Genomic DNA, 24,726 nt, shown 5'->3' on the forward strand with positions numbered 1-24,726 from the left:
GTCATTTGAGTTCCCTTTTTGAAGGTAAGAGTAAGCAGATGCCTCAATGTCCAAGATACAAAAGGCACCACACAGAAGTGATGGCTTTCCCCTGTTTTGGTTAACACCACCTCTTTCCAAAGGACACCCCCCATCCCCAAGTTCTGACTCACCCCCTCCCATCAAGTCTAGTGTTCAAGTCACATAAAAAGAGAAGCCTGGATGGGGATTAAACCACAAGCAGTTTTAATGGTCTGGTTTTCTCCCTCCTGTTTCTCCCACTGTTAGTATTATTACTACAAGAATAAAGGATTCCTGAGAGCCTGTCCCCTCCTCTCCCTGGGCTCCCCCCAACAGGACTCATCCCACCAACCCCCTCTGGATTCCTGGGGGGAAAAGACAAGTGAAAGGCACTGCAGGGGTGGGGGCTGGAGTGCCAGGGAGTGTGCAGGGGGTGGGGTTTGCTAGTATGGGCCCAGCCCAGAGGAAGAAATCCTAGTCTGCCTGAAGGAACTATGGAGGGTGTGTCCAGGGCCCCTTTCCCCCATTAGTCCTTTCCTGTGCCTGTCTAGCAGATTTAACCAAAGTCCCATTCTCCCACCCACAGTTGCACACTGGGGATGTGCAGCAGGAGCATAATTAGTGTTGGGTTCAGAAAAGAGGAATGGAAGGCCCACTTGACTAGAGCCCAAGGGCCAAACCCAAAGGAGGGTTGTAAATCACTATAATCCTGAAAAGCTTTCTCCTTGAGGGTTAGGAGAGAAATTGAACAAAATGTATATTAGTTAACTCTCCAGCCCAGGGACCTGGCGGCAGCAGCAGTGAAACCCAGGCTTCCAGGGAAGAGGGAAGTGGCTGGTCAGTCCTAGGCCTGCAGCCTAGTTGTCCCCACTGCCCCCCTGCCGAGCCCTAATGAATGCCATGCCATGTGTGCGGAAATGAGTCTTGAGATTGAGAGGGCTGTCACAGCTCTTACCACAGACCTTACAGGTCAGTGGGCCTCCAGAACCAGGCAGGGGTGAATCTCCACCCTCTGGGTCAGACCGTGATGGAAGAGGGGCCTCCTCCTCCCCATCCCCCAGCCCCAGGACACTGGCTCTACCCACACCCCGTCTCTTCTTGTGACTGATAAAACGGTGTCGGCTCAAGGAGCCAGGGGAGGCAAAGCACAGGCCACAGTCGAGGCACTGCTGGGCACCACCATCCACCCTCAACCCCACCATAAGGCTTTGTTCCACTGAGCCACCACTCCGATAGCGCAGGGGACCATGGCCTCCTAACCCAGGGCCACCCCTGGGGGATTTGGCTGGGGGTGTTGTGCTGTCAGGCTCCTCACTGCACGAGTCAGAAGACTGGCGTCGTTTCCGTCCTGAGCCCTGAAGAAAAGAAGAAAATGGGCCTCACCATCACCCCACTGTCCCCAGCAGCCTTGCCCTGGCTTCACCCTGCAGTCTCCCACTCCCGTGGCCCTAACACAGCAGGCTAGACTTCTGCCTACCTGGGCTCTGGCACCAGGTCCCCGAGCCAGGGTACTCCCTCGGCCAGGGGACTGGTCCCCGAGCTGCAGGCCATGCCGGACCTGGACATGTTTCTCCAGGATCAGGCGGCTACTGAAGGTGCGTTTTCCCTCTGTGCAATACCTGGAAGGGGAAGAGTGAGGGATGGCACCAGGGACACAGACCAAAGGCCAGGGCCTGTGGTTCGGGAGAGGCCATGGCTGCCAGAGCAGTGGGAGGCCTCAACCTTCAGACCTTAGACAAGAAGTAAGCGGGAAGTACCCGAGGGTAATATGCAGGGGTGGGGGTTACCAGGCAGGAGGGAAAGGAATGGGGAGCAAGGGTTTACCTGCATGGGTAAACTCGCTTGATTCCCTCGTGATTGACCCTGACGTGGCGCCTCAGGCTGGGGGCAGAGCAGAAGGAGCGCTCACACAGGCGACAAGGGAACTTTTTCACTGACTGGAAGAGCAGAGGTTGGGAAATTTCAGAGTCAGGTTCCAGGACTCCTTCCCCACTAGCACACAGGCCAATTCCAAAGCTGCCCTTCAGCCCATCTTACCAGGGCCAGTGGTCCTACTCACCTTACCATGTTCCTTCTTCATGTGAGCCACATATTCATCACGTTCAGGGAACCAGGAATGACAAAGGCCACAGGTCCAGCCCCCAGGCCCGCCACCCCCACCCTTGACGCCTTTGCTCCCCAGTTCCCTCCTGGGCCGTTTGGTTGGGCGGGGGGGCTCAGGGGAGCTTGGCAGTTCTTCTTCTTCTGAAGATGACGATGACTCCTCTGTGGCGGGGGCTGCCCCGCCCCTGGACACAGCCAGCTCCTCAGGCTCAGTCTTGGGAGTCAGAAGGGCCCCTCCAGCCCCTTTCCCAGCAATCTCCTCCCCCAAGCGCCCAGACTGATGGGTGTTCTGTAAGAGGGAGACAAGGGGGATGGCTGTTTGTGGGAGAACTTGGCTTTGCAAAAGCTCTCATTTTTCCCCTGCTCCCACTTCCTGAGGGTTATGTGACCCTAGCTCAGGTCAATCCAGCTAAACATCCATTTCCATTCCTTGGCCCTTTGCTCCTGTACCTTGAGATGTTCCAGCATGGTCCTTTTTTGGGCAAAAAGCAGAGGACAAGATGGGCACTTAAAGACACTGACACGCTGAGGAAGCAAGTGCTGGTCAAAGTGTGAGGTGAGGAGGGGCTTGTGAGTGAAGACTGTGTCACACATGGCGCACTTGTAGATCAGCCTGTGGGGGTGGAGGGACAGTGCAGGCATCAGGCAGGGATGGGTGGAGCCCCACCCCCTCCTCCTCATGCTCCCTCCACAGGTCTCACTTGGCTTGCTGCGTGAGGAAGCTAGGATGCTGGGAGTAGAGGTGGGCATGGGCGCTGGGTGCAGACTTGAAGGCCATGGGGCAGATGGGGCACTTGTGGAAAACCTCGCAGTGTGACGCCTGGATGTGGGACTTGATGGAGTTCACACCCCCAAACACCACTGCGCAGCTAGGACACCTTGGGGAGGAAGTGGGAGGTAATATGGTGAGGTGGGAGTATCTCCACGCCCACTCCCCCAACCCATTCATTCTCAAAGCCTGGGTAGACTCCAAGAAGGAAATCAGTGGTGGAGCACGAGCAAGGTGGAGAACGGAGGGAGCTACACAGCTTCAGTCCCCAATGAAGGCCTGTGGAGGCAGAACTGGAGCTCCAGCAGGGGTCCTGCTTTTCCCCATCCTCATGGAGAATGACTAGACTGCAGGGTACCATGTCTCAGGGCTGAGTCTGCCAACACAACAGAGCTGAGGGGTTCTCTTTGAGAAGCCATCTAAACAGTGCTGAGACACATGAGACCTGAAATCCTACAAGAGGAGGGGTCCGAGGCACCTGTATCCTACACGGCGAGAGAAATGCAGACAGGCCTCCCGCAGATGGGTCTGAAAATTGGCTTGGAGAAAGTTGCCCCCACACTCAGGACAGACGTGGGGGGGTCGGTTCTTATGCGTGCGCTGGTGGGCACTGAAGCTGCAGCGATTGGGGAGCATCATGGGGCAGGATGGGCACACCTGTCAAGGGGGTTATTAAACAAGATAGGTCAATGCGGGAGCCCTGTCCCCTATTATTTCTTCTATTCAAGCCCCCAACACACTCCTGGATCACATTCCCATAGCATCTGGTTGTTCCCACCCCAGAGGAATGTAAAGGCAACTCACATTGCTGGCGGCCCCAGGGACAGGGGGCCCAGGCTGCTGGAAATGGGCTGCCATGCCAGCCTTGTCCCGGCACTGTTCCTTGCACTCCAGGCAACGAAAGCATGTATAAGCAGAGGTGGCAGGGGCAGCAGGCGGCTCTGTTGAAAGCGGCAGCACAGGGGCCTCAGTGGCAATTGTAGTAATGGCGGAAGAGGTGATGGCTGCCTCACTTTTGCCCAAGACAGGCAAGGCCAGAGGTCCAATAGTAGGTGGGACAGCTACAGGTAGCAGAGGCGTGATATCTGGCTGACCCACCATCTGATCAAGGGCTACAGGCCTCATGACCAAATGTGAGCACTGCATGACAAGCCCCTTGTCCTTGTGCTCGCGTGCATGCAGAAGTAGGCTGCACTTGTTGAAGAAGACTAGGCGACGGGCACAATGGTTGCAGGTAACCTCAATACGCATGCTCCGACGGTCATAGTGCCGTGCCAGGCTCTTCTCCAGCGAGAAGGCATCCCCACATTCAAGACAGCGGTAGCCTGTTGGAGGCAGGGCCAGTCCAGCCTCAGCTGGTGGACTCAGGTTTGGCCTATAGGCAGGCAGCAGGTTCTTGCTATTGAGAATCTTGTTAAAGGCCTCCACCAGGCTGGACTGGGTCCGTGAGATCACAGTGCCACTTGCTGTGCCTGGCCCACTAGCCGGCTTTGAAGGCTGCACCATCACCACTGAGGCACCATTGACCTTCTGCCCACCTGTCCCCAGTCCTGACCGCCCCTCAGCCTTGGGCAGGGCTTGGGGAACCAGGCCTAGCACATTCTTAGCCATTGTTTTAGGGCTGGTGGCAGCTCCCCCAGGCAGAACCACAGCTTTGCGGGCCACACTAGCCGCCATCAGCATAGCAGTGCTGGCATTCTGGATGGTGGCCACAGGCAGCACAGTGCCTTTTAGCCTTGTGCCATCGCCCAATTGTACGCTCACCACCTTTGGACCCTCAGGGGTTGGGGCTGCAGGGGACAGCTTCAGGAGGCTGGCCTCAGCCAGGAAGGCCCCCTCAGTCAAGGGGGCAGGGGGATCAGGGTCTGAGGGGACCCGGGTTACAGTCCTTGTGATATTCCCGCAAGATGTTTTAATGGTCTTGATCCGCACCTTGAGGGGCCGGGAGGAGCTGGAAGAGGCAGGGGAATCATTGCTGTCCTCATCTGCAGCCTCAGCTCCACTGGAAGGACTCTGGGGACTTCTTGGGGGAGACTTGTCCACTGGCCCCTCATCTTCTTCCTTCAGGGGCTTACAGCTGGGCACTTTAGGGGAAGGAGGAGAGCTCTGGTGCCCCGGGGACTGCTTGAAAAAGGGCACTCCTGCAACCTGGGGAGGTGAGGCACTGGCAGGCACACCTGCAGCCTCGGAGCTGGAGCCTGAGCCTTGCTGGCCCAAGACCTGGGGATGACGGGGGCTGCAGCTGCCCTGCTTCAAGGTCCCAGCGGGTGGGGAAGAGCTCGGGGGCAAGAGGGGTGGGCCATTCTCAGAGGCCAGCTCAAAGGGAGAAGGGAAAGGAGGTGGGGTCATGGCTCCCTCCGGAGGTGGGGAAGGTGCAGGAGGAGGCAAGGGATCTGGGTGCTCCCCTGGTTCAGGCCCAAAATGAGCAAAAAGGTCCAAGGGAGCTTTGCTTTCCATGGCTTTTTCTTTCCAAGTACCCCCACTGGGAGGAGCTGGAGAGTGGGGGGTTCCTGGGAGGGATGGCTCAGGGCCCCCAAATCCATTTTGCATCAGGCAAGGTCCCACAGGCCCTTCCTTAGTTCCCCCTTCAGCCTGGGCACCTTCTCCTCCTGAACCTCCAGATAGGGTCTCAGACTGTTCAGGACATACAGTGTTCTTGACAATAACGCTGACCGTGGAAATGTCCGATGGCGGCAAGTCATGGTCAGAGGCCTGAGCTGGAACCTCAGGTTCAGCCCCAGTTGCTGCTGCTGTGTCTTCAGATTCACCTCCTGCACTGGTTTCTGGCTTGTCTGGGCTTCCTGGCCCCTCATTTTCTTCTGGCCCAGAATGGATGGCTTCATTTGCATCAATGTCAGGGATGTCAAAGGCAGCAAGGAGGTCATCAAAATCAGGGGTCTTCATGTCCCCCATAGCGGAATATCCCAGACCTGATGAAAAAGGAGAAAATGAGATGCTTGAAATAGGGACCTTGCACCTCTTCCCTCAGGATCTCCATATTTATCCACTCCAACTTGGTATATACCTCCACCATTCTGTGAATCCTAGAGAGCTGCTGGAAGTGCTTGGTATGCCAAACCCCAAAATCAGAAGATTAGTGTGTACATACCAGTGCAAGCACCAAAACTTGGGGAAAAAAAGAGGAAGAAAGACTTTTAAGGAAACACAGAGGCTGGGCAAGTAGCATACACCTATTATCCCAGTGACTCAAGAGATTGAGGAAGAAGGATGGCAAACTCAAGGCCAGTCTCAGCAACTTTGCAAGACTGCCTCAAAATAAAAAGGACTGGGATGTAGTGACAAATTCCTTCTGGGTTCAATTCCATCAAAAAAGGAAAAAAGAAACAGAGAAGAGTAATACAGGTAGGAGTTCAGTGAGTTTCTCAGTTGGAACCAGTTCATTTCTTCTAGTGTCCAGCACAGAACCAATTCATTGATACTAATAGTAAGGATGGTCAACACAATGCTCTCTAGGTTTACAGGTTTATTCGTGTCAGCATAGGATCAACTCATATTCATCATGGATCTCTTGGGGTACACAGATCTGAAAGGCCATCTGTACAAAGGGCAATGAGTGACTTAAGCCAACGCTTAAGAAATTGTTCTGCTTTAGCTTTATAATGGGTCTTTATTACAAGCAAATTACTTCATTGACTTACTTTTGCTCTTTGAGAGAAAACAAGTAATCCATGTACCACAGGGTTATTCTGAGTATGATATTAAAATGTAAATGAGAGACCCAGAATACAATTTATTATTTCAACTGGGCCAAACAAGGACGTGTGAGGTGGAGATGGTGCTAGGAAGGAACATGCACTGGACATTTAGGGCTAGGGTCAGAAACAAAAGTCAGGGGTCATGCAAAGTCAAGTCTGCAGCACTGAAGGCCATCACTGGCACCTGTCTAGCTTGGTCAGCAGGGAGAAATGGACTCAGGGAAATCACACAAGAGTTCAAGATGGAAAGAATAAAACACAGGAAGAGAGAGACAAAGGGAAGATAGAGGGGGAAATGGTGACGGCAGCTTGGTCACAAGGGCCCCAGCCTAGGCCTCTCCTGTCACAAACACCTGCTGCTCCCTCACCTTCCTTCCCCAGAGTGCCTCCTCCCTCCTCCCCATCTAGCTCTCTTAGGGCTAAAGCTCTAGGGTACAAGCTTATCCAGCACAACTGCCAGAAATGCCGGCTCTCTCCCCTTGCCATTTCTCCTCTAACCCTTTACCTCGAGTCTATCCCCTAATTCAAACTCCACCCTTTTTCAATTTTCCTTTAAAAACAGCAGCTCAGGGAGTCTCAACCAACCCCAGCCTGGCCCACTGCAAAAAAAAGTCCCATAAGATTTAAGAGACACTAAAACAACAAAGAGTCCAGCTCAATATGCAAGAGACCAGGTCTATCCTCCACCAGTTCTTCCCCATTACTGAAGAAGTCTCTATCCTTACACTCTCACTGCCCAGGATGCAAGCCATTTCCCAAGGCCAATTCTCTCACCTCTTTCCAGCCTTCAGACTGTAACTGGAGATAGTCCCAGCAGGTGGCAGCTGGCATTGCTCAGACCAAGGTGGGGGTTGGGGAAAAGGGTACCAACTAAAGGAAGAAAGGGGAGCCTTCCTTGCACGTTGCCCTCCCCCCCACACACACACACACTTAATTCTTCAGAGTTAAAACAAAGCCCTAGCCTCTGCCTGATGAACAGAACTCTCCTTGGTCTGGCTCTCTCCAGATCAGGAGAGGCCTAGGGTACCTTCTACTCAGGCCCCCAGCAAAGTGGACTGCTGGAGTACCGACCAGTGAGGACTATAAGAAAACACCTGCGAACTTGCCTCTCCCACCCACCTTCCCCAATGGCGTGCAAGTGACTTAGAGGTCATCGATAGCCAGCTGGAGCAGCCAGTTGATCCAGCACCAGAGCTCAAGGCCGAAAAGCTCCCCGACTCCAAAGCTCAGGCCTTTCTGCGGTTGCTGCACCGGTCTCCAGGGCTCTCATCTCCCCCGCCCCCTTTTCCCTGTTCTTCCTCAAATGCCAAAGGAAGGGGCTTAACAGGAAGAGGGTGAACAGACTCGGGTCGGGTGGGGGCTCCACTGCTCTCTGCCCAGGCCCAAGGCCTGCTGCGCAGAGGAGGGCGAGGGGTGGGAGCCTGGCTGGGGTCGATTAGGTTGCGGCCAAGCTGGGCAGCGGGCGGAATTAAGTCCCTGCCATCTGCCGAGGGCTGGCGCTGGGAGTAAGTCCGGGGTTGCGGGGAGGGGGTGGGATGTACATACAAGAAGCTAGAGGGGAAACTGAGGCAAGCAGTGCTTCTTTCGCTCCCACCGGCCGGGCCTCGGCCAGGCCAGGCCCTTTGGGAGCTGCCGCGTAGCACCTCGCGGCCCAGAACTACCCGAGAAGGTGGGGAGTGCGCATGGAAAGAGGGGAGGGGGCGGTCCCAGTATGACTCTCAGCTCTCCAGCCGGGGTCTGTCCCAACTCAGATCTCGTCCCCTCCCCTCCGTGCGCCGCGCAGCCTCCTCCCCGCGCGGACTCCCAGAGGCTCTCTAGAGTGGGGAGTAAAGGGAGGGCGCGCGGCGGGCCCGGGGCGCTAGCTGGAATCCTGCCGGGGCCGGGACGCTGATTCGCGCCGAGTCGGGATGAAAGCTCCGCTCCGGCCGGGCCCAGTTCCCCCGCCCCCACCCCTGGGCACGGACACCATTTTAGGTCGCGACATCCTGCAGCCTCCGGTCCCCGGGCCGCACTTTGGTTGCCTCTCGGGCTGGGGGCACCAGGACTTAGGGTCCCCTACCCTTCTTCCACATTTACCCAGCTAGGGGCTGTGCTTTTAACAGGCTGTGACTTTCGCCCATCCGACCCAGGAGACAGAAGTGCTGTCGGGGCCTTCCAACAAGCCGCCCCAGGGGGCGGCGCGGAGAAGGGGGTAGTTGACCAAGTGGGGGAGGGGCGGGGGCATTTACCCGCCCCCCCAGGGGGCGGAGCCAAGGGCGGGTATTTATCCCCAGCACGCTTACTTGTTCCGTTCCTAGTGCGGGCCCAAACCCGGCGGTCTTTACCCTGCTCCAGCGGCCACCGCTGCCGCCGTCGCCGCCCTCCCCGCGGCCGCCGCTACTTCCTGCTTCTCTCCGGTTTGGCCTCCCTCCTCCCTCAGACTCCCTCCGCGCTCCAGGTCTTGGCTGTCCGCTTTCACACTCGCCATTGGCCAGTACCTCAGTCGTTCAGTACTGCGCCCCTCCCAGGCCCGCACTGGGTTGGCCTTAAGTACTGCCGCTCGGAACTAACCCCGCACAGTCCTCTTATCCTCATTGGGCAAGGGCCCTAGGCCCTTTGAAGAAGCCTATCCTCATTGGCTGCGCCCAAGTCCACCTGCCCCATCAGCGCATCTCAAGAGCAATTGGCCGCTGCTACTGTCGCTTAGAAAAAAGCAAGCCGGATTCCCTGCTTTCCGCCGGGAGGCGTGACTGTCCCAGATGGGTCTCCGCCCCTTCACTCACTATTGGCCGCTCGAAGCTGGAAGCTGCAGTTCACTAATGCAAATTTAAAGAACTCTTAGCTCCTGAGCGGTGGGCACTTGATACTTAGATCTGTTTGTGCTGTTTGCTCGAGCTAAACTCCAGTGCCAGTGATGCAATGCAGACGTCCCAGAATGAGACACCACCCCAAACATTACGTCATCGGGTTGACCACTGCCTCGCGCTCGTTCCACTGCCTAAATCGTTTTATAATCTGGGTGGATGAGATTCTCACGCGGACCAGCTCCTGGGCGATGGCGTCAACCGTGCTCCTCCCTCTGCGGGAGGGTTTGGACTGGGCTTGGGCTTTGGAATGTGGAAGGAACCGGGATCTGGGGACTGGGACGGGCTTGCGGACCGGAAGTGGGGGAGAGGTGACGTTAGGAGTGCTGGCGTGGCCTGGGCCATTTCCAAAGAGTTCTTAAGGTAGCATGCTGATAGGTCTCCTAAGCATTGGAGGGAGGGACCCCAGCCCTATTTCCCGTTTAAGAGCTCTCTTTTTTTCCCCGCCTCCAGCACGAGGCGGGGGTGGGAACCAGGTTGATCTTTCCCGCGCTTATTTGCCCCGCCCCCTGAAGGCGGGGAAAAGGGAGGAGTTGTGCGAAAATGAATCGCTTTTATGCCCTCTAATAAGCACTCGCTTGCGGAATTCGTCTGCGAGCCAAGTGTGCCACCTTGCGCACAATTTAGTCCTCCCGCGCACCTCCGCACCCCACAGCGCGCGCAGCTGCTTCCAAGTGACGATGTTTTTATATGAGATTCTTTTACCTGCCTGTGGGTGCCAGTGATCCAGGCCTCTGAAGAGCACCCTGAGAGTTTTCAGGGATATAAACACTGCGTCGAAGTGTGAATCAACCTGGATGGGAATCTTGGGGCCACCACTTAACATACGGTGACATCGGGCAAGTCGCTTGACCTCTCTGAAACTGTTTTCTCATGGGTAAATTGGGATTGTAATATCCACCTGACGAGATTATTTTTGTGAAGAGTTTACAATGTACAGGTGATTTATAAAGTGATGGCCGATGGGATTAGCGCACCCCCCGACCCGACCCTGATGTCTTCTCTCTCCAGCTGCCTATAGTTGCTCCAATTCACAGCGATCTTTCTTCTCTAAAGAACTAATTAAGAGGCCCTTACTGGATGTAACCAATCGGCATTCATTCTCATCCCCTCCTCTGGATCTCCCAATAGTTATAACAATCACTACTCATATAGTATGTGCAGGACCTATGATTAGAACTTTATGTATGTAAACTCATTAATCCTTACCACAATCCTGGAAGGAGGTATTACTATGATTATGTCCGTTTTACTAAAGAGGAAATTGAGGCACAGACAAGCTAGGTTACAATTTATCCAAAGTCAAAGGCAATAGAGTTAAAATTCTAAGGATACAGAAAGCTGAACACTGTATTTTATAGATTCCCTTGCCATCAGGGTTCTAGATAAAAGTTTGTTCTTCAATACAATGCACTATTAATTCATTTAGAAATATTTTACCACACCATAGCACTCACCTGTCATCCCGGCAAGTTGGGAGGCTGAGGCAGGAGGATCACAAATTCAAGGCCAGCCTCAGCAACTTAGCAAGCCCCTGTCCTAAAATAGAAAAATAAAAATAAAAGATCTGGGGATGTGGCTTAGTGGTAGAGCATCCCTGGGTTCAATACCCAATACCACAAAAATAAAACAATGACAAAAAGACACTGGGGCCAGGAATGTAGCTCAGTGGTAGTGCTTCCCTAGCATGCTTGAGGCCCTGGGTTTGATCTCCAGCACTGGGGGGGTCGGGGGGCAGGGAGTTTGTAGTGGGATGGTAGGATGTGAGAGACTCAAATGTATGGAGCCTGGGGAAACAAAAATGATGAATTGGGAAGACTAAAGGAAAAGCAGCCTTCAGAGATTAGGTTAGGAGCTCAATTTCAGTCACGTTGAATAATAAATATCCAAGTAGTAATAACTATCCAATGAATATCCAAGTAGAGATAGAAATTTGAGTATCATCAGCTTACATGTAGTACTTAAAGTCCAAGTTAGAGTAGGTGGGATCATCAAGAAAGTGTGTGTTGAAAGGAGAAAAAGTCCACAGACTGAGCCATGAAGCACTCCAAGGTTTAAAGGCCAGAGATGAGAAGTACAAGCAAAGGAGACTGAGAAAGAGTAAAGGGAGGAGGAAGGGAACCAGAAGGGTGGCCTAACCTTGAAGACCAAGTGTTCAAGAGAAAAGAGGAAAGAGTGATAACTGAGATAACACCAAGATAACAAATAGGATGAGAATTGCCCAATGGATTCAAACAAAGTAGAGCCCTGAGCAGTGGCTCAGGAGGGTGAGGCAGGAGTACAACCAGTTCAAACCAGCCTCAGCAATTTAGGGAGACCCTAAGTAATTGAGGGAGACCCTGTCTCTAAATAAAGTATAAAAAGGTTTGGGGATGTGGCTCAGTGGTTAAACAACCCTGAGTTCAACCCCTGGTACCAAAAAAAAAAAAAAAAAAGAAAGAAAGAAAAAGAAAAAGAAAAAAAATGAAGTAGAGGTCATCAGTGATCATGACAAGGACAAATTTGGTAGACTGAGACAAAAGCTTGCATGAAATGAATTTTTTAAAATGGAGGAAGGAAAAAGAACAAAGAGGGCTGGAGTTATGGCTCAGTGGTAGAGCACTTGCCTAGCATATGTGTGGAACTGGGTTCAATTCTCAGCACCATATATAAATTTAAATAAAGGTCTATCAACAACTAAAAAAAATTTTAAAAAAGAACAAAGAGATAGTGACTAGACAACTGTTTCAAAGAGAGGAAGAGAATCTGGCAAGGTGTTGCATGCCTGTAATCTCAGAGATTTGGGGGCTGAGTCAGGAGGATGGAAATTTGAGGCCAGCCTGGACAATGTAGCAAGATCATCTCAAAATTAAAAATAGAAAGGACTGAATGTAGCTCAGTGGTAGAGTTTCCTTGGATTCAATCCCCAATGCAGAAAAAAAAAAATTTTTTTTAAGGGAAAGGGAGAAACAGGTAACTAGAAGGAAAAAAAACAACTAGAAGGAAAAGAACCATGACGAAGGGATGTGTGTGTGTGTGTGTGTGTGTGTGTGTGTGTGTGTGTGTGTATGGTGCTGGGAATTGAATCCAGGGGCACTCTATCACTGAGCTATACCCCAGCCCTTTTTTAAAAAAATTTTTTTAAATATATTTTAGTTGTCAATGGACCTTTATTTTACTTATTTATATGTGGTGCTAAGAATCAAACCCAGTGTGTCGCACATGCCAGGCAAGCCGCTGAACTACAACCCCAGCCCCAGCCCTTTTTTTTGTGGGGGAGTGGGTACGGGGGATTGAATTCAAGGGCACTCAACCACTGAGCCACATCCCCAACCCTTTTTTATATTTTGTTCAGAGACAGGGTCTCACTGACTTGCTTAGTGCCTCGCTTTTGCTGAAGCTGGCTTTGAACTTGAGATCCTCCTGCCTCAGATTCCTGAGCCACTGGGATTATAGGTGTGTGCCACTGCACCTGACACAAGGCTAGTCTTGAACTTGCAATCCTCCTGCCTCGGCCTCCCAAGTAGCTGGGATTACAGGTGTGTGCCACTATGCCTCACTTAGTTTGTGAGGCATATATGTATATTTTAGTTGTAGATGTACACGATACCTTTATTTTTTATGTGGTGCTGAGGATCAAACCCAGAGCCACACACATGTAAGGCAAGCACTCTACCACTGAGCTACAACCCCAGCCCCTCTTTTTTTTTTGTTATATATCATATTAAATTTTATGAATAAACTACAATTTATCCTTTCTACTATTGGTGGTCATTTCAGTTGTATACAGTTTGGAGTTATTATGAATGGAATTAATTATATATATATATGTCACTGATACATATAATATGAAATATATATTAATTATATATTATATAACAATATATATAAAAATCATATATATAATTCAAAATACAAATATGTGTATACTTATTTTTGGTACCAGGGATTGAACCCAGGGGTACTTTACCCTTGAGCTACATCCCTAGCCCTTTTTATTTATTTATTTATTTATTTTTTTCTGGGCATGAAGAGAAAGGTTCTCATTATTCACAGATTGTACACAGAAAATTCAAAACAACTTATAATAGTAGAAAAATGCATTTATCAAAGCTGAGGGATATAAAATATTACAACATCAGTAGTATTTCTGTATAACAGCAATAAAGTTAAAAAATAAGATTTTAATGCCATTTATCAAATTCTAACCAGACATGGTAGCACACACCTATAATCCCAGCTACTCAGGAGGCTGAGGCAGGAGGATCACATATTTGAGGTCAGTCTGGACAGCTCAGCAAGACCCTATCTAAAAATAAAAATTTAGAAAAGGGATGGAACTTAGTTGTAGAGCACTTGCCTAGCATGTGCAAGGCCTTGGGTTTAATCCCCAATCGTAAAAAAAAAAAATTCTTTTTTTTTCTTTTTAATTAATTTATTTTTAATTTTTTTTTTTTTTTTTGGTTGCTGGGGATTGAACCCAGGGCCTTGTGCTTGTAAGGCAAGCACTCTACCAACTGATCTATCTCCCCAGCCCCCTTAAATTTATTTTTATTGTAAACAAATGGGATACATGTTTTTTCTGTTTGTACATGAAATAAAGGCATACCATTTGTGTAATCATACATTTACATAGGGTAATGGTGTTTGATTCATTCTGTTATTTTTTCCTTCCCCCCACCCCTCCCACCCCTCTTTTCCCTCTTTACAGTCCCTCCTTCCTCCATTCTTGCCCCCCTCCCACCCCCCATTATGTGTCATCATCCACTTATCAGTGAGAATTTGTCCTTTGTTTTTTTTGAGTTTGGCTTATCTCACTTAGTATGATATTCTCCAATTTCATCCATTTGCCCGCAAATGCCATAATTTTATTATTCTTTAGGGCTGAGTAGTATTCCTTTGTATATATATACACCACAGTTTCTTTATCCATTCATCAATTGAAGAACATCTAGGTTGGTTCCACAATTTGGCCATTGTGAATTGAGCAGCTATGAACATTGGTGTGGCTACATCTCTGTAGTATACTGATTTTAAGACCTTTGGGTATAGGCCAAGGAGTGGGATAGCTGGGTCAAATGGTGGTTCCATTCCAAGCTTTCTGAGGAATCTTCACACTGCTTTCCAGAGTGGCTGCACTAATTTGCAACCCCACCAGCAATGAGTGTACCTTTTTCCCCACATCCTCTCCAACACCTATTGTTGCTTGTATTCTTGATAATCACCATTCTAATTGGGGTGAGATGGAATCTTAGGGTAGTTTTGATTTGCATTTATCTTATTACCAAAGATGTTGAACATTTTTTCATATATCTGTTGATTGCGTGTACATCTTCTTCTGTGAAGTGTCTGTTCATATCCTTAGCCCATTTGTTGATTGAGTTATTTGTATTCTTGGTGTAGAGTTTTTTGAGTTCTTTATATATTCTGGAAATTAGTGCTCTATCTGAAGTATGAATGGCAAAGATTTTCTCCCACTCTGTAGGTTCTCTCTTCACATTGCTGATAGTTTCCTTTGCTGAGAGAAAGCTTTTTAGTTTGAATCTATCCCAGTTATTGATTCTTGCTTTTATTTCTTGTGCTATGGGAGTCCTGTTAAGGAAGTCTGATCCTAAGCCAACATGTTGAATATTTAGACCTACTTTTTCTTCTATAAGATGCAGGGTCTCTGGTCTGATTCCGAGGTCCTTGATCCATTTCAAGTTGAGTTTTGTGCAGGGTGAGAGATAGGGGCTTAGTTTCATTCTGCTGCTCATGGATTTCCAGTTTTCCCAGCACCATTTGTTGAAGAGGCTATATTTTCTCCATTGCATATTTTTGGCCCCTTTGTCTAGTAGGAGAAAATTGTATTTATTTGGGTTTGTGTCCATGTCCTCTATTCTGTACCATTGATCCACCTGTCTATTTTGGTACCAACACCATGCCATTTTTGTTACTATTGCTTTGTAGTATAGTTGAAGTTCTGGTATTGTGATACCCCCTGCTTCACTCTTCCTGATAAGAATTGCTTTAGCTATTCTGGCTTTCTTATTCTTCCAGATGAATTTCATGATTGCTTGTTCTATTTCTGTAAGGTACGTCATTGGGATTTTAATTAGAATTGCATTGAATCTGTATAGCACTTTTGGTAGTATGGCCATTTTGACAATATTAATTCTGTCTATCCAAGTACATGGGAGATCTTTCCATCTTCTAAGGTCTTCCTCAATTCTTTCTTCAATGTTTTGTAGTTTTCACTGTAGAGATCTTTCACCTCTTTGGTTAGATTGATTCCCAAGTATTTTATTTTTTTTGAGGCTATTGCAAATGGAGTTGTTTTCCTCATTTCCCTTTCAGATGTTTCATTGCTTGTGTATAAAAATGCTTTAGATTTATGTGTGTTGATTTTATAGCCTGCTATTTTGCTGAATTCATTGACGAGGTCTAGAAGTTTTCTGGAGGAGTTTTTTGGAGTTTTTTTAGTGACAGCTTAAGTTCCACTTTTCCTATTCATATCCCTTTAATTTCTTTAGTCTGTCTAATTGCTCTGGCTAGTATTTCAAGAACAATGTTGAATAGAAGTGGTGAAAGAGGACATCCCTGTCTTGTTCCCGTTTTTAAAGGGAATGGTTTCAGTTTTTCTCCATTAAGAATGATGCTGGAATTTGACAACATAAGCAGCAAAATGCTGACTAATACAGGAATGATATAGTTACTACATAGAAAAATTAAAGAATCAAAATAAATTGTATTGACCTCCTGGTCCGGATGCCAAGAAATTAATAACTTAGATGAAATGGGCAAATTACTAGAGAGACAAAAATTATCATGACCAATTCAAGAACAAACAGAAAAATATGAAGAGACCTGTAATAATATAATAAGAAATTTGAACTACTAATTAAAAATCTTTCCAGAAAAAATTCCAAATGTATATGTTTTTACTGTTGAATTTTATCAAATATTAAAGAATAAATAATAACAGTTCTTGACCTACTCTTTCAGAAATAGAGGAATGAACACTTCCCAACTAGTTCTTTTCCTCTGATACTAAAACTGGAAAAAAGACAACATAAGGAAAGAAAGCCACCAACCAGTATTTCTCATTGACAGAAGCAAAATCCTTAAGAAAATATTAGCAAACCAACACTAGCAACATTTAAAAAAATAAACAATACACCATGACCAAGTTGACTTTCAGAATGCAGGGTTGGTTTAACATTAAAGTCAATCACTATACTATATTAACAGGGTAAAAGATACAAACCATATGATTATCTCAAGAGACACAGAAAAGGCATTTGATAATATCCAACACCGATGTACAGTAAAATCTCTTTACCTGCTAGGAATGGAGAGGATATTCCTCAACCTGACAAAGTGCATCTATGAGATGCTCACATCCAACAGCATAATTAATGATGAAAGACTAAATTATTTTTTCTCCCAGTATCAGAAATAAAGCAAAGATGTCTGCTTTGTCACTTCAACATTGAACCCATCCAGTAGAATAAGAAAAAGGAAGGAAGGTAGGGGTGGAGAAATTAAAGATATGCAGATTGGAAAAGATAAAATAAAGTCACTTCTGTTAGTAAGTACCCTTATTCTTTATGTAGTAAATCCCAAAAGAATTAACAAATAATAAAACTAGTAGAACAAATAAATGAATTTATCAAGGCACAGATACAAAATCAATATACAAAAATAAATTGTATTTCTACATTCTAACAAAAATTCCCAAAAGTGAATTAAGAATGTTTTTATTACCTTGCTCATTGATAAGAAAATCAAAAAAGAAGAAAATACTTAGGATAAAATTTAACAAAAGAGATTCAAGTCCTGATCATTGAAAATTATAGATCATTGCTGAATAAAAGTAAAGATAATTGGAATAAAAAAGAGAAACATTACATTCTTATGAATAAGAAAAATCAGTAGTTTCAAGATGGCATTTCTTCCCAAGTTGATATATAAATTCAGTATAATCCCTATCAAAATTCAGCAGTCTTTTTTATAGTTTAAACTATGTATAGAAATACAAAGCACAAATGAAATAGACACAGCATTTAAAACAAACAAATTTGAAGAAATTATACCACCTGATTTCAAAATTTACCATAAAGAAAGTAATAAAGACAGTGGACAAGAAGAGGTATATATATCAATGGAACAGAATTGAAATTTAAAAAAAAATGATATTGGCCATGGGCTTAGCATAAATAGCCTTTACAAAGTTCAGGTATGTTCCTACTATCCCTATTTTTTCTAGTGTTTTGAGGACAAAAGGTGTTGTATTTTGTAGAACACTTTTTCTGCATCAATTGAAATAACTGAATGATTCTTATCCTTAAGTCTATTGACATGATGAATTATGTTTATTGATTTACGGATGTTAAACCATCCTTGCATTCCAGGGATGAACCCCACTTGATTGTGGCGCACAATTTTCTTAATATGTTTTTAGATACGGTTTGCCAGTATTTTGTTAAGGATCTTTGCATCTATTGTCATCAAGGATATTGGTCTAAAATTTTCTTTCCTTGATGTGTCTTTGCCTGGTTTGGGTATGAGGGTGATATTAGCTTCATAGAATGAGTTTGGTAGGGTACCCTCCTTTTCTATTTCCTGGAATACTTTGAGAAGTATTGGAATGAGTTCTTCTTTGAAGGTCTTCTAGAACTCGGCAGAGAATCCGTCTGGTCCTGGGCTTTTCTTGGATGGTAGATTTTGAATGGCTTCTTCTACTTCATTGCTTGATATGGATCTGTTTAAATTGTGTATGTCCTCCTGGTTCAGTGTGGGAGGAGCACATGTCTCTAGAAATTTGTCAATGTCTTCAGTAGTTTCTATTTTGTTGGAATACAGATTTTCAAAGTAGCTTCTAATTATGTTACATATCTCAGTGGTGTCTGTCATGATATTTCCGTTTTCATCATGAATTTTAGTAATTTGAGTTTTCTCTCTTCTCTTTGTTAGTGTGGCTAAGGGTTTATCTATTTTGTTTACTTTTTCAAAGAACCAACTTTTTGTTTTGTCAATTTTTTGAATTTGTTTCTTTTGTTTCAATTTCATTGATTTCAGCTCTCATTTTAATTATTTCCTGGGTTCTACTATTTTTGCTGTTGTTCTGTTCTTTTTCTAGGGCTTTGAGCTGTAATGTTAGGTCATTTAGTTGTTGACTTTGTATTCTTTTCTTGAATGCACTCCATGTAATGAATTTTCCTCTTAGTACTACTTTCATAGTGTCCCAGAGATTTTGATATGTTGTTTCGTCGTTCTCATTGACCTCTAAGAATTTTTTTATCTCCTCCCTGATGTTTTCTGTTATCCATGCTTCATTCAATAGCATATTATTTAGTCTCCAGGTGTTGGAGTAATTTCTGTGTTTTATTTTGTCATTGATTTCTACTCTCATTCCATTATGATCTGATAGAACTCAAGGCAGTATCTCTATTTTTTTGCATTTCCTAAGGGCTGCTTTGTGACATAACATATGGTCTATTTTCGAGAAGGTTCCATGTGCTGCTGAGAAGAAAGTGAATTTGCTCATTGATGGATGGAATATTCTATATATGTCTAGGTTATTCTATTAAGTCTAGGTTATTGATTGTGTTATTGAGTTCTATGGTTTCTTTGTTTAGTTTTTGTTTGGTAGATCTATTCAATGTTGACAGCGGTATGTTAAATTCACCCAGAATTATTGTGTTGTAGTCTATTTGATTCCTGAAATTGAGAAGGATTTGTTTGATGTACATGGATGCACCGTTATTTGGGGCATAAATATTTACTGTTGTTATGTCTTCCTGATTTATGGTTCCCTTAAGCAGTATGAAATGTCCTTCTTTATCTCTTCTGACTAACTTTGGCTTTTAGTCCACTTTGTCTGATATAAGGATGGAAAACCCACTTTTTTGCTGAGTCCATGTGCATGGTAGGTTTTTTCCCATCCTTTCACCTTTAGTCTGTGGATATCTTTTTCTATGAGATGAGTCTTTTGCAGGCAGCATATTGTTGTGTCTTTCTTCTTAATCTGCCAGTGTATGTCTTTTGATTGATGAGTTTAGGCCATTAATGTTCAGGGTTATTATTGAGATAATAAGTCACTTTGGCTTATTTTTGGTTTTTAACTTGACTTGGTTTCTTCTTTGATTGGTTTTTCCTTTAAGGTAGTTCCTCCCTTTACTGACCTACATTGTTGTTTTTCATTTCCTCCTCATGAAATACTTTGCTGAGAATTCTCTGTAGTGCAGGCTTTCTATTTGTAAATTCTCTTAAATTTTGTTTATCATGGAAGGATTTTATTTCATCTTCAAATCTGAAGGTTAATGTTGCTGGGTATAGGATTCTTGGTTGGCAACCATGTTCTTTCAGAGCTTGAAATATGCTGTTCCAGCTTTTAGGGTCTGGGCTGAGAAATCTCTGATATCCATATTGGTTTCCCCCTATATGTAATCTGATGCTTTTCTCTTACAGCCTTCAAAATCCTATCTTTATTTTGTATGTTAGGCATACAAAATATTATCATATAATATTATAATATTATGTCATTATAATGTGCCTTGGTGTGGATCTGTTGTGATTTTGTGCATTTGGTGTTCTATAAGCCTCTTGTATTTGATTTTCCATTTTATTCTTCAGGTTTGGGAAATTTTCTGATATTATTTCATTGACTAGGTTGTTCATTCCTTTCATTTGTATCTCTGTGCCTTCCTCAGTCCTGATAATTCTTAAATTTGGTCTTTTCATGATGTCCCATAGTTCTTGGAGGTTTCATTCATGATTTCTTACCATCTTCTCTGTTTGGTCAACTTTATCTTCAAGATTAAATATTTTGTCTTCATTGTCTGAGGTTCTGTCTGTTGGTGATTCTTTCCATTGAGCTCTTTATTTGGTTTATTGTTTCCTTCATTTCGAGGATTTCTGTTTGGGTCCTTTTGAGAATATGTCTCTGTTGAAATGATCTTTTGCTTCCTGCAGTTGCTCTTTCAACTGATTAGTGGAGTGATCATTCATCGCCTATGTTTGCTCTTATCTCATCCTTTGATCCACAAATCATTTTAATTATGTATATTCTGAACTCCTTTTCTGACATTTCTTCTACCATACTGTCACTGGATTCTATTGATTCAGAATCTAGGTTTGTTTGGATCATTTTCCTCCCTTGTTTTTTCATGTTGTTCACATATCTTCCCTTCTAGTAGTGCAGATCTGGAATATTGCAATTTCCCCCCTATAGGCTTACAGTGACCTTATAAGTTTCCAAAACCTCTTCTTTAAGGGGGAGATCAATATTAGCAGCATCCAGTACGGACATAGCAGACCTAAACCAAATAGCCCCTATGAAGACATTAACAATATTATCATAATAAACAGAATGAGTTCAATTATTATCTACAGTATAACAAATAGATTTGCAATAAGGTCTGCAGTTTCTAATGGAGGACAAAGAGGATGTGAAGGGGTGTAGGATGTAACTGTTAATGGGATAAGAAAAGAATATATAGAAATTCTAGATCATAGAAAGTGTGAAAGTGTAATCAAAAGAAGTTGGTTGTTAGCATGAGAAAAGGGAGAAAGAGACACAAAAGGTGAATAGAGCAAGAAAAGCAAAGAAATAAAATTTTTTTTTTCAAAAAGGAGAAAAAAAAAAAAAAGAAAATAAATCTACACTATAACAGTCAGATAGTATTCAAACTTCCCAGTCTTCAGTAGCCTGATGCATGAGAGGTGCCTGACAATGAGCTTCCAGTCTCCAGCAGGTGTCTCAGGATGGAATTTGCTCCACCTAAAGATGGGAGTTTCCAGGATAATTCAAAATGGCTGCTCTGGCTTCCAAATGTGTTGCCAAGTGGGGAACTGCAGCTCAGGGTGTGGGCGTGGGTGGCCAGGGGTCCTGAAGGTGGGGTGTGGTTGGTTGGACAGGAGTCCTGGAGGCAGGGTGTGGTCGGTTGGGCTGATGGGTCCTGGATACAGGGTTTGGTCAGTCTGGCTGGAGGTCCTACAGGTCCTGTCTCTTGTCTCAAAATGGCAGCAACCTTGTGTAACCCAACCTGTAGGTACTGTGACAGTGGATTTCCAGGCAACAGCAGGCAGCTAATGATCCACTGGTGGTCTGTGGTCAGTCTCTGGCTAGTGGAGGACGATCAGCAGGTGGACCTTGGGCAGTGGGTGTTGGGTAGGTGAAAGGCAGGTGATGGGCAGGCAAGAGGCAGGCAAATGGCAAATGATAGGCACCAGTCAGTGAGCGATCTGCACTCAAAAAGTAGTCAATATGCTGGCAGACTGCAGGTGATTGCAGTGGACAAATGGGGTAAAAAGTGGGGGAGCATAAGCAGCAAAGACTGCCTCACCAAGAAACAGATATCCTCTGCTTGAAACCCGAGTTACAGAGTGACAAGGAATGCAGTCTCCCTCTAGTACGCCATCTTGGATCCTCAATAGTGTATCTTTTTCACCACATCCTCACCAAGAATTATTGTTGCTTGTTGAATCATTCTACTCTTGCTTAAAGGACCCAAGTCAGGTTGAGACAAAGAAACAGCCTTGAATTACAACCTAGCAGAGCTTACAATAAGGGATTTCTGGATGCAGAACACACCATTGTTAACTTCACCATGCAAATGTGCCATTATCCTCTTTTTTTTTATATTGGGGATTAAATTAAATCAAGGGGCCCTTTACTACTGAGTTACATCCCCAGCACGCCCCACCCTTTTTCTTTTATTTTGAGACAGGGTTTTCGTAAGTTGCCGAAGCTGGCCTTGAACTTGCTGAGACTGGCCTCAAATTTGCCATCCTCCTGCCTTAGTCTTCTGAGTTCCTAGGATTAAATTGTGCACCATTGTGCAGGCAGCTATCAACCTTTTTACACGCACCCTTATTTTCTGGAATTGAGAAGGATTTGTTTGATGTACATGGATGCACCATTGTTTGGGGCATAAATATTTACGATCATTATGTCTTCCTGATTTATGGTTCCCTTAAGCAGTATGAAATGTCCTTCTTTATCTCTTCTAACTTTGGCTTGAAGTCCACTTTATCTGACATAAGGACAAAAACCCCAGTTTTTTTACTGAGTCCATGTGGGTGGTAGGTTTTTTCCCATCCTTTCACTTTTAGTCTGTGGATGTCATTTTCTGTGAGATGAATCTCTTGAAGGCAGCATAGTGTTGAGTCTTTCTTTTTCCCTTATTTCCGATGAGTCTATTAGAACACTATTTCATTTAAATTTTACCTAAGCTTGAAAACTTTCTCTCATCCTTCATTTGGAGAGATGCCCTAAAGTTCTTTTTTTTTTTTTTTTTTTTTTTTTTCTTTTCTTATACCTAGTGTGTCTTGCGTGCTAGGCAAGTGTTCTACCACTGACCACTGAGCTACAACCCCAGCCCCTGAGGTTCTTTTGGTACAAGATATCCTTCGCTTCAACTAGCCAATAAGCCCATGACAGTGGTTGCCTGGTTGGGCTAAGATAAGCCTTTCAAAGAAAACTGAAGGCTTTGGTTCAGCAAAGCAGAAGAGTAAATCCATAATGAAATTCAGTGGAATACAGGAAATAGGATCCAACACAGGCAAGAAACAGGGAGAATCTACAGGATGAGAGCGAAGAAAATTCACAGGGAAAATGGCAAAGACGATCAGGCCAGGGACTCCAGGAAAGGTGGAGGTTGACTAAATGTTTTCAGAGTAGATCCAGGAAGTTGTAGAAGAGTTTTGAGCCAGTCAGTAATAGAAGACAAAAAGAATTTCAAGGAAGGAAAAGTATGTATAGTGACTCATCTGCAAGTAGCATTTATGTAGTCAAAATAATGTAATCTTTTAAAAATCTTTTTAGCCAAAATTGTAATGTAGTTTTATGAGGGTAAAAAGGGAGGAAGTTTTGTGCAGAGAACTTAAGCCCTCATCTTTCATTATTGGAAATTAATGCACAATATCATAAAGGGAAAAAATCAAGGAGCCATAATGCAAGCACTTTAGTTGGAAATAAGGAAAGAAATCATTGATAAACATATCAGGTACAAGATTTGAAAGTGGTTGCTCCTAGGTAAGGGGAAAGAGGGAGAATGAGCTGGAATGTACTGATTTAAATAAGTATTAAGTCTGTAACTGTTTAACTCAAAATTATATGCATATATTTATTTATTTATTATTTTTTTTTATATGTGATTTGAGTTTATTGTAGAGAAAGAGGTGGAGACAAATGATGTGGGCCATCAATCCACATCTCAGCAGCCCTGCCATGGATCTGCCCGATTCTTTCGCATCAAAAAGTTGATCTTTCGAGCCATTTCCATGTTGTAGATCCGCCGGCAGTTTTCATAGCTTTCCCGCTGTCGTCTGCGGCAAGGTTTCTCATAGTATCTTCGTCGTTTAAGGTCCTCAATGAGCCCATCCATGCTGAGGATTCTGTTCAGGGTCCTGTATGCACCTTCCACGTTCCCTTCCTGTACCATCACAGTCCTGGCAATGAACTTCAGGTGTTTTGCCATGGCCTTGGATTTAAGTCTTCACTTTGCAGATCCGGTGGCACTCAGCACTCGCATATATTTAAAAAAACAAAAAAAACAAAAAAACTCCCAGCTGGGCATGGTCAAGCATGCCTGTAATCCCAGTAGGTCAGGAGGCTGAGGCAGGAGGATCACAAGTTCAAAGCCAGCTCAGCAATTTAGGAAGGCCCTAGGTAATTTAGCAAGACCCTGTCTCTAAATAAGATATAAAAAAAGAGCTCAGGATGTGACTCAGTGGTTAAGCATGCCTGGGTTCAATCCCTGGAAGAAAGAAAGAAAGAAAGAAAGGAGGGAGGGAGAGAGGGAGGGAGGGAGGGAGGAAGGAAGGAAGGAAGGAAGGAAGGAAGGAAGGAAAGAAAAACTCCCAAACAAGAAAAGATAGAACTAAAATTCTGAACATAAGTGCACATTCGTTGGTTGGGAGAGGGGTTGATTAAAGTTGTTCTAATGTTTGGTATTGATTAATGTTGATTGCTAAATTCAATGTTCATGCTCAAAGTTTTCGTTTATATACTAATAGAAGTAGAATGTACAGTTTCTAAACAAACTGAGAGAAAATAGGAATGAGATGGGGAGGGAAAATCCTCAAAGTCCAGAAAACAAGAAAGGAGAAAAATAAGTAAGATTTAGAAAAAATCTGGATAGATTAAAAACACACAAAAAAATTATAGATATAAACCCAATGGTATTATTAATCATAATCAATTTAAATAGAGTGATTTCTTCAGTTAATGTGCAGTTTTTAAGAGTAAATAAAAATTAAGATACAGATATACATTGATTACAAGAAGCACTTAAAACATAATAAATAGAGAAGTTAAGAACAGAAGCCA

The 24,726-nt window shown here is 45.0% G+C and overlaps 2 protein-coding genes across 3 annotated transcripts; both read right to left on the bottom strand.

Annotated features, from left to right (window-relative positions):
• Nucleotides 1–184: 184 nt before the first annotated feature.
• Znf687 (zinc finger protein 687) lies at nt 185–9,589 on the bottom strand. Of its 2 annotated transcripts, XM_047546296.1 has the most exons (10): nt 8,871–9,589; nt 7,363–7,458; nt 3,677–5,802; nt 3,351–3,529; nt 2,805–2,981; nt 2,554–2,716; nt 2,060–2,392; nt 1,825–1,937; nt 1,478–1,619; nt 185–1,355 (listed from the first exon to the last, which is right to left on the bottom strand). In XM_047546296.1, the coding sequence occupies exons 3-10, from the start codon at nt 5,783–5,785 to the stop codon at nt 858–860; spliced, it is 3,714 nt and encodes a 1,237-aa protein (XP_047402252.1). In that variant the 5' UTR covers nt 5,786–5,802; nt 7,363–7,458; nt 8,871–9,589; the 3' UTR covers nt 185–857. The 2 variants fall into 2 exon arrangements, with proteins under 2 accessions (XP_047402252.1, XP_047402242.1); XM_047546286.1 differs by lacking the exon at nt 7,363–7,458 and having other exon boundaries at nt 8,871–9,588.
• A 13,953-nt stretch (nt 9,590–23,542) lies between these two features.
• LOC124964960 (28S ribosomal protein S21, mitochondrial-like) lies at nt 23,543–23,918 on the bottom strand. The gene has a single exon (XM_047525757.1). The coding sequence runs from the start codon at nt 23,873–23,875 to the stop codon at nt 23,612–23,614; it is 264 nt and encodes an 87-aa protein (XP_047381713.1). The 5' UTR covers nt 23,876–23,918; the 3' UTR covers nt 23,543–23,611.
• Between the last annotated feature and the right edge of the window lie 808 nt (nt 23,919–24,726).

Source organism: Sciurus carolinensis, chromosome 1 (assembly GCF_902686445.1).
Source record: "Sciurus carolinensis chromosome 1, mSciCar1.2, whole genome shotgun sequence".
Taxonomy (NCBI): Eukaryota; Metazoa; Chordata; class Mammalia; order Rodentia; family Sciuridae; genus Sciurus; species Sciurus carolinensis.

Excerpts from the sequence above, each read along its gene's own strand:
- Znf687 (XM_047546296.1), bottom strand. The coding sequence starts at position 5,785 with ATGGGGGACATGAAGACCCCTGATTTTGATGACCTCCTTGCTGCCTTT. Across the intron at positions 2,982-3,350 it reads TCTCGCCGTGTAGGATACAG|GTGTCCTAGCTGCGCAGTGG; the intron begins GTGCCTCGGACC and ends TTCCTCCCCAAG. Across the intron at positions 1,938-2,059 it reads TGAAGAAGGAACATGGTAAG|TCAGTGAAAAAGTTCCCTTG; the intron begins GTGAGTAGGACC and ends CTGCTCTTCCAG.
- LOC124964960 (XM_047525757.1), bottom strand. The coding sequence starts at position 23,875 with ATGGCAAAACACCTGAAGTTCATTGCCAGGACTGTGATGGTACAGGAA.